This window comes from Lynx canadensis, chromosome X, assembly GCF_007474595.2.
Source record: "Lynx canadensis isolate LIC74 chromosome X, mLynCan4.pri.v2, whole genome shotgun sequence".
Taxonomy (NCBI): domain Eukaryota; kingdom Metazoa; phylum Chordata; class Mammalia; order Carnivora; family Felidae; genus Lynx; species Lynx canadensis.
In genome coordinates, this window is record NC_044321.2 from 17,554,245 (window position 1) to 17,566,742 (window position 12,498).

The window sequence follows — 12,498 nt, forward strand, 5'->3', positions numbered from 1 at the left end:
GTAACTTTGTTCCCAACCAGGTTCCTGGGATTCATTCTAGAGTCATAGAGTCCACTGTATTTTATTTTTACTCCTTTGTTCTTTTATGTAAGCATGCTGAAAACACTAGATACTGTTCTTTTATTTTAACTCGAAACAACTCCCCCTTCTCTGTACTATAAAGTAATCGTTTCCCCAGAACTAACTTGCAAATGTCATTGTAAGTCAGCATAAACATGACACAAGTAACATTGCCATTACACATGGGATTACCCCAGAGAACATTCTGTCCTCTGTTATGTCTACAGGAGAAGACACAGCAGGGCCCCAGTGCTGTGCCTGTACCTACATGGTCAGAGGACCTCACTCTGACACCCACAGGGAGTATGCCATCCTTCATAAGGTGCAGTGGGAGGAAGAGGTGAGGCAGGATAACAACTAAGTGACAGCACTAACTTTGAAGTCACACCTCTTCTTTAGGGTGCATGAAAGATGGGGAAAATCAGTCTTTCTAGAAGATCCATCTCAAGAATGAGGGCAGTAAGTGGGTATCAATAAGGCTCAACAGAAACAATGGATATGATGCTCTTCACACAGTAAATGGTACATGGTATGTGATTAATAAATGTTTCTAGTGCTCAGGACATGATAGCTGCTCAGTAAATATTGGTTGAATAAATGAGTGACTTGATGAACAAACAAACGAATGAATGGGCAGTCAGCCAGAAAAATACCTGTTTTATCATACCTGAAACTAATACAACATGGTATATTAATTATACTTGAATTAGAAAAAATAAAATAAAAATAAATTTCTCTGTAGAAGTAAAAAAAAAATACCTGTTTTATGTTATCAATATAGATTCCTCTCTTCTAAACTTAAACTTCTGCTTAAGGAATGGAACAAACTGTGCACGGCAGGATTCAGTAATGTTAGACAAAGTAGATTTGCTCTCAGGCTTTCACAGGAGAGTTGGAAAGGAAGGCCAGGCCGGTTCCATACGCCCCCTGGTGGCAGAATTCGCAGGCGGGTCCGCATGTGTCGGGTCTGCAGATGGAGGGCAGGGCGGAGCCCTCACCAAAGTGTCATCATTGAGCAGATTCAGTTAAAATGAAAATAAGGTCACAGGCCCTGCCTGCACTGCCTCTTCGGGAGGATGGCAGGTACAGTTTTGCGCCTACCCTTCCCTCATGCACATTTTGAGTCATCACTGGGTCCTCTTGGTCCGCTTTGCACACATCTGGGTTACTGGTTTCAAGACCTAAACTGGTCCCTGCCCCCTTTACACTTCCAGACCTCCTCAGCACCTTGCTCTTCTTATCCCCTCCTCAGGACTTGCTCATCACTCTTTGTGGCATCTGGGTGGGGAAACTGAGGCATGGAATGAGGGAGGGCTCCCTGGACTCCACAATCAAAAGCTCCTCAAGGCCTCCTCCCAAGCATCTCCCCTCCCCCAACCTTGTCCTCCCCCAACTAAGAAAGGGGTTGGCAGGCAGACATCCTCAATGGCCACAAAGCTTTGCTTTCCCAGAAAACCTCTGCACGATAAAAACCACTCTAAACTGAAGGACCTGGCGCTTAATCAATGCTTCTGGAATTCCAGACTCCTGTGGAAAACTTCCTTCATCCATTTTACAGTGGTCTTTTTAAGAGGAAGGAAATAATTTTTCACTCACCTTCTTTCAACTACTGCTCAGCTTTGGGGACATACTTCAGTTCACTTTTAATATTCTGGATCTCTGATAGGTTGACCGCAGGTCCTGGAAATTTCTTCACTCCTGGAATTGGCTTCTTCTCCTCATCTGAGGTGGGAGGAGCACCCTGAAGAGAAAAAAGAGAAAGAGATCAGCTCACTGAAAAAGGCATTTGGTCTCTCTGTCAAAGGATAATTCTAGCCGCATTCCTGTGCTGTTGAGACACCCTCAGAGTCCCAAGAAGATCTCCTGAAGTCTGTGGAGGAATATGGAATAAAGTTGGAAGAAGAAAACAAGTAACTTCCACATGACTTAGAAAACACAAGAGTACTGTTCAATGTCTGATAACTAACAAAAATTATGACTAGTTAGGATTTGTGTTTCCAAGAGAAGCACCTTATGAGATCAAATTTAATTTCGTATCTTAGGATCCTAATATGCCTGAACAGCAGAGATTTGTAGAATGTTTGTGCATGGTTGGCTCTAGCAATGACTTCGTCCAGGAGTTTAACATTTTTTTTTGTTTGGGATGCAGTAGCTGTCAGCCTTTGTTCCAACAACGTCTCCTGGAAGCATAAACAAACTGACACTGACATAAGCAAAACCTTCTCGAATGTGGGTGGGACAGTATGGGGCAAGAGGAGGCCCACTTCTCTCTTCCTGCTTTGGGAACTATTTTAAATTCCTTATTATTTAATGTTTTTATGTTGTTGCAGCTTTAAGGCAGGACCACATTCTATACTTTTCTTTGTGGCTCCTCCAGAGCCTGGTATAGACGACATGCTTGCCGATTTTTGTTTAGTTCGTTAATCCCAAGAATGTACCATAATGACAAATATATGCCTCTGTGTACATACACCAAACATACATATTAACAGTGACGAAAACAATAAGATCAGTTGCTGTGTGTGGCTCCTAGAACTCCAAAGTCATTACTGCAGAAGAAATTGCTTGTTAGCTAGACGCCTATGCTAGACATGGGGAGCATATTCTCCAGCCCTGGAAGGAAGGTGTTGGAGGAACATTTGATCACTGTGGCAGCCATGAGAGCACGCCTGTCGGATCAGCTTTCTGCCAGGAGGGTAATTCAATAACAGTCCCAGCTGCCTCACCCTGCAACCCACCTGCCGCACCACGCTGAGGTCACACTTCCCACGGCTGCTCGTGGCCAATGACTGAGTGCCACAGGATCCTAAGGCCAGCCCATTCCTGGGAGACAAGACTCTTTGAGGAGGAACTGCGGCTATAGAATTGTCCTTAGAACAGCAGTGAGATCTAAGAGGTTTCGCTCCAACTCTCTGTCCCACTCTTCTTCACCCACATCATGGTCTGACCACCTTCCCATTTTTCCTTACAAATGGTTTCCCCAGTAAATATTTTCCACATCTCAGCCCACCGTTGTCTGCTCCTTGGAGGACCCACTGTTACATGGTCACAATGTGGGACTGGCAGGGCTTCATCTGCTCAGCCAACAACTGAATGAATGATACAGTTCTAGGGAAAAGGAGTAAAACAATGCACATTTGCCTCTGGTTCAAGCCCTAAGCCCATACTTGTTGCCAACCTAATCAGGCAGCGATGTGACTTGGGTATTAAAGCTAATGCTGTTCTTTGCCCCCATCTGGCTCCTACGTCTAGTTCTCAAATTGTCTAGAACCTAAAGGGAAAGGGAAGAGACTGTTCAAGATTCCCAACCTCAAACCAATTATTTTGTAGGCATATCCTTTATAGAATTGCCTATTTGAGGGGTAAGTACAAATATAAAACATTGTACATCTACTGTTCTTCTATGAAGGGCTGATAATTTTTTCCTATAGTCATTTTCTTTGAACCTTGGCACAGTACTGATGAAATAGCTAAGATGTAACCCACACAAAATGATAAAGTAATTCAGTGTAGACTGTGCCTGTTGTAAATATCTGGCAAATAGTGTTTCCTCAGGCTGATGTACACAGTCATAGAATCAGCTTCCTTTTGTCATGCGCACACATTCACCATTTATAAATGGCGATTTAGAAGCAATAATCAAAACTATTAAACATCCACCTGGAGGACCATGTATTCCAAAATGTTCTTTCCTAGACTTTTGGAAAGAGATTTTAAACAAGGCTATAAAATGGGGTTTTTTAATATGTGCAGCAGTGAAATGAAAAATGTTTCCTCACTTATGAATGTTCTGATGATGGTTAGGTGGGTAGATCTTAATAAAGAAGCATGAAGAAGAAAAATGTTTCCAATTATTTCTGTTAAGTTCCTGGGTATGTCACCTTCACTGTGTTTGTAATATCAAAATGCGCTCTGTTGGCACATTTAATATGTAAAGCCAATGTGTATAGTTATGTCTATGTGCAAAGACTTATGTGAACATACACAGAAAAAAGGATGATAATATTTAATATTAGTCACTTTCAAGTTATTAAAACCTCAGTGCACTGTGTTTTTTTAATAAGGTAAGACTTTCAGCACTTGATTTGGTATGGTCACATATAATAGAAATTATAAGTGGATATATTCAATAAGTAGATATGACATTGACTCAGGAAGGGGTTAATGGTGGTACATATTCTTAACGGAATCTTCTCTCATCTTTTAAAAAATTGGGAATCGATTCCATTTCTTCTATAAATTTATTGTAAGAATTATAATAAATAAAGACATGAACAAGCAAGGTTCCAGATGGCTCGATCTGGCTGATATGTGGTACTTTTTTTTCTTTTGTATGTAGATATTTGAACTGAGAAGGGACATGAAAGATATTCTTTTATTGAGATAAAGAGAGCTTGAGAGAAGGTTTATCAGCCCCTGCACCTTTACCAGTGTCAGGAATGGCTGTTGTCAAGGGAAATGTTCCCCTGGGGTGGGGGGGGGGTTATAGAGTATTTGTAAAATTTGGCAAAATGGTGAACCATTTTCCAGCTATCTTGCCTTCATTTCCCTCTTTACTACCACTCTATTGAGTTTTCCCCTAACCTCATCTCTGTGGGGCAATACAGTCTGATGTGCTCATTCATGCTTAGACACTGAGGACTTACTAATAACAGCAAACACAATGCTAGCTATTTTAAGTTACATACGCTAACTCATTTAATCCTCACACCAACCCTATACATTTGCTATTACTATTATCCCTGTTTTATAGTTGAGGAAACTGAGGCCTAAGGCAGGGAGGGAAGGAGTAAGAAAATTGCCCATAGTCTCATGGCTAGGAAGTGTGAGACCAGAATTAAGTAGTGTGTTTGCATCTTGTAAAGGGACAAGGTGGAGAGGGAAATAATTAACAGAAAGTACCAACATGCTCTTTTCTGGCTTAATAATGATGGAATTACAGTCAAAAGAGAGATTTGGGAAGCAGAGTGGAGCCTTGTCAGTACCCTTCAAATTGCTTTAAACAAGCAGCTGCCTTGTCTTATCCAAAAGATTGGCCTTATTTATTAGGATTTGGCTGCAAGGCCTCTGTGTCAGGCACATGCCAAACTCTGGCTGGGCTGGGCAGACGGAGGGTGTACTCCAGCTCTGTGAGCAAAGCAAAGGGCTCCCAGAGACCATAGGTGGGCTGGAGACCCAGCCAGCACTCGCAGGCCTTGTCATTGGGCCAAAGGCTGGTCCTGGCTTCCTACTGGGATACAGCCTCTTCACGCATGAGATGGGGGAGCTACTGGCTGTGATAGAGGTGGCCTGTTGTGTTCAGGGATGGTATGTTATGATCTCCATTTTATACAGTGCTTATCTTAATGCAAGGCTAGGCAACAAATCCCAAAACTAGGTAAGTAAGCATTTCCAGGTTTGCAAATTAGGTAATTTTTTAAAAGTGTGGTTGTATGAGTTATTTATTTATTTATCTATTTATCTGTGTATTTATTTATTTATTTATTAAGAGAGAGAGAACACATGTGTATGCACAGGGCAGTTAGAGAATCCCAAGCAGGCTCCATGCTGTCAGCGTGGAGCGTAACTCGGGATTCCATCCCATGAACCATGAGATCGTGACCTGAGCTGAAATCAAGAGTGGGACACTCAACCAACTGAACCACCAGGCACCCCTTAATTCAGATTCCATTTTTGCCTTCAAACTATACGACAAAAGGTGGCAGACCCACAAAATCCTACTTAACTCACCTTGTAGCCAAGCCAAGCTGCCTAACTGCTCCCCTTGCAATGTTGTTTCCATGAGAAACTTACTCTAAGGTCCAGCCCAGGCCTTGAGTCATCAGATCCTCCCCCTACCTAAGATCCCACAAGTCCTGAGAGCTCATTTCTGCTCATACAGTAATGGAATACCATTCTCAGCTCCACCCTCCCAGCCCATGAGCTGGGATATAGCCCATGAGAAAGATATACCTCAGTTCCAGAAACACTTCTGGGGTCTCTGGATCTCTGTGGATACCTCACTCCCTCCATCCTGTGAAGAATATTGATTAGCCATTTGTACATGTGGCTGGTCATAAAGTAAGTGTTCACAAACAGGCTGTATCAGTTCTTGTCTATTTTAGAATGTGCTGGAACCATCAGACTGGGGACAAGAGTGAGAGCAAAATGTTTTCCCAACCCCCTAACTGGGACACTTGTGAGGAGGAAAGTACCAGTTGTACAGAGAACTGAAGGTCATCTGTACCATAGGGGAAGATGAGATGCAAACCTCTAAAACCACTGTTACATACATCAGTTTAGTGAGGAAAAGGGTCAAGCCACCTTCTGAATGACTGCCATGGTAGTGACAGACACGGTTTAGGGAAACACAGGAAGAAAACCTAATTACAGATACATGCAAGTGTGGGAAGAGTTCCACTGCCCTCTCTTCAACCTCTCCATGCCTTTTTCTTACAATATGCAAAATAATAGGCCTAGGAGTCCTTCAGGAAAATTGGATAATTAGATCAAATGATGAACAATCATTTATTGAATGGTTGGTAGGCTGTGCTGTGTCCATTATGTCACCGACTCCTCTCAGCAACCCTCTGAGGAAAAGAGTGGATCATATTTGGCAGACATAGGCTCAGAAATACTTGACCAAAGTCCCAGAGGGAGAGCCCATGATTATGAGTTAACTGGATAGCCAAGTCAGTAGCATCAGAGTTTGAGATTATGTACCATAAGAACAGGGTAGTGCTGGGTTTTTTTCAACTTGTAGTTCAAACTTTTTATTCATCAAAGGTGACCTAGTGGCTGAAATTCCAGAACTTGGTGATATCACTCAAATACTCCCATCTCCTTCTTTGAAAACTTACCTTTCTAATGATAGGAGGCTGGAACTACTAACTCGGGACCATATCAGGAATTATTTACGGGGGGCGGGGGGAGGGGGAGGAGAAAGGTTAGATGAGGGACAACCAAAGTTTTATTAGGAAACTTTGAAATGGTGATAGGTGTTCTTTGGGGGCAAATACCAAAAAGGTCACCTACAAAAGTTCAAAAATAAGTCTTTTTAGAAAGATAAAATACAGTTGGCTATGCCCTATGGCTTTGTTGAATTCCACTTTCCTTGTCTTCTGCTAATGACATGCTCCAAAACCTGCATTTTTTTTCAGAATTAGACCTTCCAAATTTCATCAGAAAAGTCACAGTTGGAGAAGAAATACAGACCTTGAGGAAGGCACCCTTCTCTATTTAATGCACTTGTTATGAATTTTAGCCTTCATTTCAGCCAAGTGGGCATCTGAATTCAGAGGAAAGGTAAAGAATTAGAGGGAGGAAAAAAAGACGGAAATTGATAGACTCCCTTGCAAAGTCCTCTTTTCAAAGGAAATACACAGAGATTGGGGCTTTTTGTTTGAATCACAAGTAATTTAATGTGCTTATTACCTATGCTCCCACTGGGGTTTGTCACTCATCAGAAGCTGTACTAAATACATCTTGCTCGGTTCAGAATAAGTTCCAAGTGAGACCTTACCGAGCTAGTGACTGTTGCCAGACCAAAAGCATGTGAGAGGCTATGCTCCCCCCACCACACACACACACACACACACACACACACACACACAATCAACAAACAACATGTTAAACTCAGCATCTTCAAGTAACTGTGCCAAGCCCTTAAAGGGCTAAAGAGAAGTAAGGAGCAGTGTGTTCCATGGCTAAGTGAGCAAGAGGCTCAAAGAAATGTATGTACTTTGTGATGACTCCTTGACCCACATCCATTCATGCCTCCCTTGTCCTGGAGAGCTGACACTCGCCTTGGCTGTGCCCCACTCTAGTCAGGAGTCTGGAGGAGAAAGGGCTGAGCTCTGCCACTAAGTTTTCCTCACCTCCTCCATTTCTGGAGTACACTCTTTTCTTCTGGGGGGTTGCCCAGCTCCCGGCCGAAAGGCTCCCATGGGGATGTTGATATTTGCCTAAAAGAAAAAAGCAGGGAAGATTTAACTCAAAAAAAAAAAAGTAGGAACTTGCATTGACACTTGGAGACCGTAATCACTGTGATAAAAAACGCATCCAAAAAGTACATCTTTAAATCTTTTTTCCTCAAGAAAATTGCAATAATGACAGTACAAAAATATGCAAAGGGAAATTTGACTTCCATTTATTACAGATTTCTGGTACTCATCTTTAGGTCTGTGCAGTGATTTCACGATTCCCTAATGGATAGAAGAATTTCAAGACAGTTTGTTCTGGCTGTTGCCCTCCTGTGGCACTTTACATTTTCCTCTCCCTCATATGAAAAAGGAACACATAATGATAGGAAAGGAGGAAACAGCATCCTCAGAAGCCATCCCACCTTAGCCCCTCCTTCAGGTTCCTTCAGATTCACCCTAGGAGGGGTGCACTCACACCTCCTGAACCCCTTCCTCCTTTCTGTAATGTCCTATGGCTGTCCTGGCACTTCTGTGGTATCTGTGATTGACACTCCTCTACCTTCTCCCCCGCACACCACTGTGTGGGTCAGCACATAAGGAGAGTGATGGAAAGCCAAGTTCCCTGGTATCACACTTCAGAGATTCTTGTCCTTCATTAAGATAACACGCTAATCTCCATCCCCAGTAAACATAAAGCATCTTCTAGTAAACATGAAATAGGCTAAATGTTAAATTATGTGAGGAATATATACTGACACAGTAATTTGAATCTGGGGGAAAGAATTTGTAAATTTTAATTTTACCCATATTTCATCTGATATCAAAAGGCAAGAATGTTTAATGCAGACCAACCAGGAGCATCACTCACATAAAACAAGCATTAAAACTTCTTTGTTAAGATAGAACCTAATTTTTTCCACTTAAGATAAAGTGTTGCCTTATGAGTAACTGGATACGTGGACTTGAAAAGTTGAAATTGCACTTTGATGTTATGCATCAAAGTGATGCCTGAGCGAAGGAAACAAAATATTTTACTACCTTATGATACAGTTTGGACAATTTGGGTACCACATCCAACAAAATTACTAGAAAGTGTGGTAAGGTCCATTTGGAAATGCCTGATGTGAGCTCTGTTACTAGGGGAATGTTCAACTCAAGACACAGGAAATATACAGGGTCCATGTTCAGGGAACATGGCAGATCTGTGTTCTCCCAAGAGAAGGAAGTGACGTTTTCCCCCTAGGGTCTTTAAAACTTCCTTTTGTACTAGAATAATGCTGATCCCACAGAAAGGAAACAGATCCAAAGGTTTGTGGCGGGTATCAAGAGAGGTAAATCACCATTCCTAGGGCCACCAAGCCAAGAAGTATTTTTGATCAGTGTGTACTATATATGTCAAAATATAAATGCAACACAATCTTAGAGAAAGCCATTTCCTCTAAAAGCCTAAGGCTGAACCTTCTATGCTATTCCTCTGTTTATTGGAAATATCAGTGGCCTAGAGTGGGAGGAGGGAGGAGCATATGACAAGGGGGAAAATATGTCTTATGCAGTGGCAAATGTGGTAGCATACTTCATGAATTCCAAGATGCACCTCTTTTAATACCCCCAAAATCAAAATGTGTCTTATAACCAGTGGTTTCTTAAATATTTAATTGGCACATTTGTTTTCTTTTTTAGCAGGACATAAAATAATGGTATTTTACAATTGATAGTGTCTTAGATCGGATGAAATATCATTAGGGTCCTGAAATAAGATCTAAACAATTTAAGACCTGAAGAAGTTTATCCACATTGAACCAATATCTATCTCCATTTCTACAGTTTGAATGAAAAAAGGGAAAAGTCAATATAGGGACTTTTGGGGAGAAGGTTAACTGGTTAAAAGTTTTATTATATCATCACTACCCTGACCCATTTATTGAGTATCTACAGAGGATGTCTTCCTAATAGTGAGTTGAAGTTAACATAGTTTCTGAAAGACTTGATTGCTGAACTAACCTATTTAATGAAGTGTGTATACTCTACAGTAGGTTGTAGTTTTCAGTAAAGGAACACATAAAGGTCATCCAGGGTAATGTATTTGGTAACGCACATGCTATGGGAAACCACCTTTTCCTGCTTAGAGTTTAATTTTAGCAACGCATGTAGCCTCTCCATGGTAAACAGGTGGCTTATGCTAGTGAAAAGAGCCCACTGCAAGGAGTTGTTACAGATTCTCTGTACTTGAAAAAGTGACAACTGTTCTGGGTCTCATCTTTCCCATTTGTAATATGAACATTAGGCTTCATCAGTGGTTTTCAAACCTTTCAGCTATGGAACCCTTCTTTAAGTAAAGTATTGTGAGAACATCTAAAATGCAAACTAGGTGGAGGTAGAGCTGCTCTGGCTAAGGTAGTAGGGAGCCCAGAACCCTATCTGATTCCCCCAAACCCTGGGCCATGACAGGTTCTTTCAAATGTGTTGGGCCCAATCTGACAACCCTTGATAGAGATCATCCCTAAGTGGATGAGTACTGACATGTATTTCAAACGTTTGCTCTTCCCATTGTTAAGTCATCTGTCATTTACTTTAAACTAGCATAGACCATGTGATATTTTATATGTTCAGTTTGGTTTAAACTACAGCTCTAGAGAATTCTATTGCTCTGAGAGTTCATCCTCATAGGGTGGTGGTTGGATGGTAGAATATCACTAAGACCACATTCCCATGATTGCTACCCCAAGTCTTTCTGTTAGTCATATGTCCACCAACACCTGAGGTTTTGATGTTTGAAGAAATGTCAGAAATAAGAGGCATGAGCTTTACAAATGGCTCTTACTGATGAAATTAGAGGTTAGGGTATGTAGATTGGTTAAAATATTTTAGAGACAATCCCCACCCTGCTGAACAGAATGTAAGAACCTGATAGCCTGTAGATTGCATCTTTAGAGACAGAGCTCAACGAGTGATCCCTAAATGGCCTGTCTCAAGCCATCAATAATGAGGATTTCCAACATGAGTCTTTTATGTGAGGTGACAGTCACTTGGAGTACGTAAAGCGAAAAGAGCTAAGGCTTCGTGGAGCTCACAGACAGCCTGCCTGGATGGTTTCATGCCTGCTTGCTAACAAATGTGTGTTTAACAAATGCCCATACATGTGGCAGAGTTGGGCCTGAGACTGGCCTTCACCTTAACCTGGTGTGATGTTGGGGACAGTAACCCCTCCCCGCACGCACCGTTCACTACACGCTATTTTAGCCACCCCCAAGCCCCAATTCAGCCTAGGTCCTAAATCCTCACAACAAACTTCTGAGTTCAGACTATCACCTTTGTTTCACTGATGAAGAAACTTAGCCTCAAAGAAGTTAGAGGATTTGCTCAAGGTCACACAAACAGTCTGAGGAAAAGCCAGGATTCCAAATCAGAGCCACCTCACCTTAGGGACAGACAGTTTCACTCTCTCAAGCCCTGTCCAAAGAGCTCTTTTTACTTGGCCAGAATGAGCTCTAACCACTCTAAAATTCTCTAAACTGGTACAAAAATTGCAGGCTTCCACTTTGAAAATGGCCATGGAAAATGGGCGTGCAAAGTGGATAATTCAAAAATAGGTGTCAAAGAAAGGCCACATTGAAAAATGAGCCATTAACTTGCTGACTTGATACTTTTTAATCTTTAAGGCGTCACTCAAAAAACCAGGAACCTAAATGGGTTTTTTGACAGCAGGTATAGACAGCATCCAAAGCAGCCCAAGAATGCGTCAATTATCCAGTCATGAACATACACCTGAAGGGAGTGTCAGAAGAGTGCTTTGTAAATGATTAGAGATGTTTCATTAATGTAATTGTAGGGTGGTGATATTTGAGTGACAAATTATACACTGAATTATAGCCATAAGAAAAATTCCTTGTAACTTGAATTTGATAGAAATATGTAGACCTTAGCTGTCTTTTTCATTTCATCAGCCAGAGAATTGTGTCATATTCTTGTTTTTCACCGACTCATTCTGTTTCAACACAAATAAAATACTTTCTCAATGATTAATTTTTCCATCTGCAAGTTGGGTATGGTATTTGCTATTCAAAATAGATTTCTAGTATGAGGTACATTTTTGTGAAAGCAAATGGAGTCTGTCCAAGTCACTGATGTTAGACTTTCTGTATGTTGAGTTGACTCCATATCATTGATGTTATTAGACTTTGTTTTTTCTATAAGGGTTGGACTTCCTTCTCTATACAGATTCTGTATAAATGCAAAGGAAGCAGGCTTTTGTTTTTTCCTTTTGTAACACATTCTCTTGCATTTCTTTTCCCTCATTGACATTTATTCATCCTACACATTTTTAAATATGCCCCCCGATACAGCAAGCCTAGCGCATCGCTTTCCCAAACTATACATAATTTGTTACATCCTTGAAGTTTGGAATGGAAAAAAATCTACTAGATCATCTCTTGCCAGAACAGGATACAGTTCCCTGATAATAGACCTATCTGATGTGAAATGAATACTACACTTGATCTCACCAGGTGAAGAAAAGTAGAAAGAATTCCCTGTAAGT

General features: G+C 41.3%; 1 protein-coding gene across 3 annotated transcripts in view; it reads right to left on the reverse strand.

The window, feature by feature from the left end:
- Positions 1-1,623: 1,623 nt before the first annotated feature.
- The window catches only part of SMPX (small muscle protein X-linked), a 69,245-nt gene continuing 58,370 nt past the window's right edge, over positions 1,624-12,498 (reverse strand). For 2 of the 3 annotated variants that reach the window (XM_030305537.1, XM_030305538.1), the window contains exons 3-4: positions 7,917-8,003; positions 1,624-1,801 (exon numbers count right to left, since the gene is read on the reverse strand). In XM_030305537.1, the coding sequence (XP_030161397.1) occupies positions 1,667-1,801; positions 7,917-8,003 (222 nt within the window). In that variant the 3' untranslated portion in view covers positions 1,624-1,666. The remainder of the gene's footprint in view (positions 1,802-7,916; positions 8,004-12,498) is intronic. The other variant, XM_030305536.2, reaches the window with a different exon arrangement.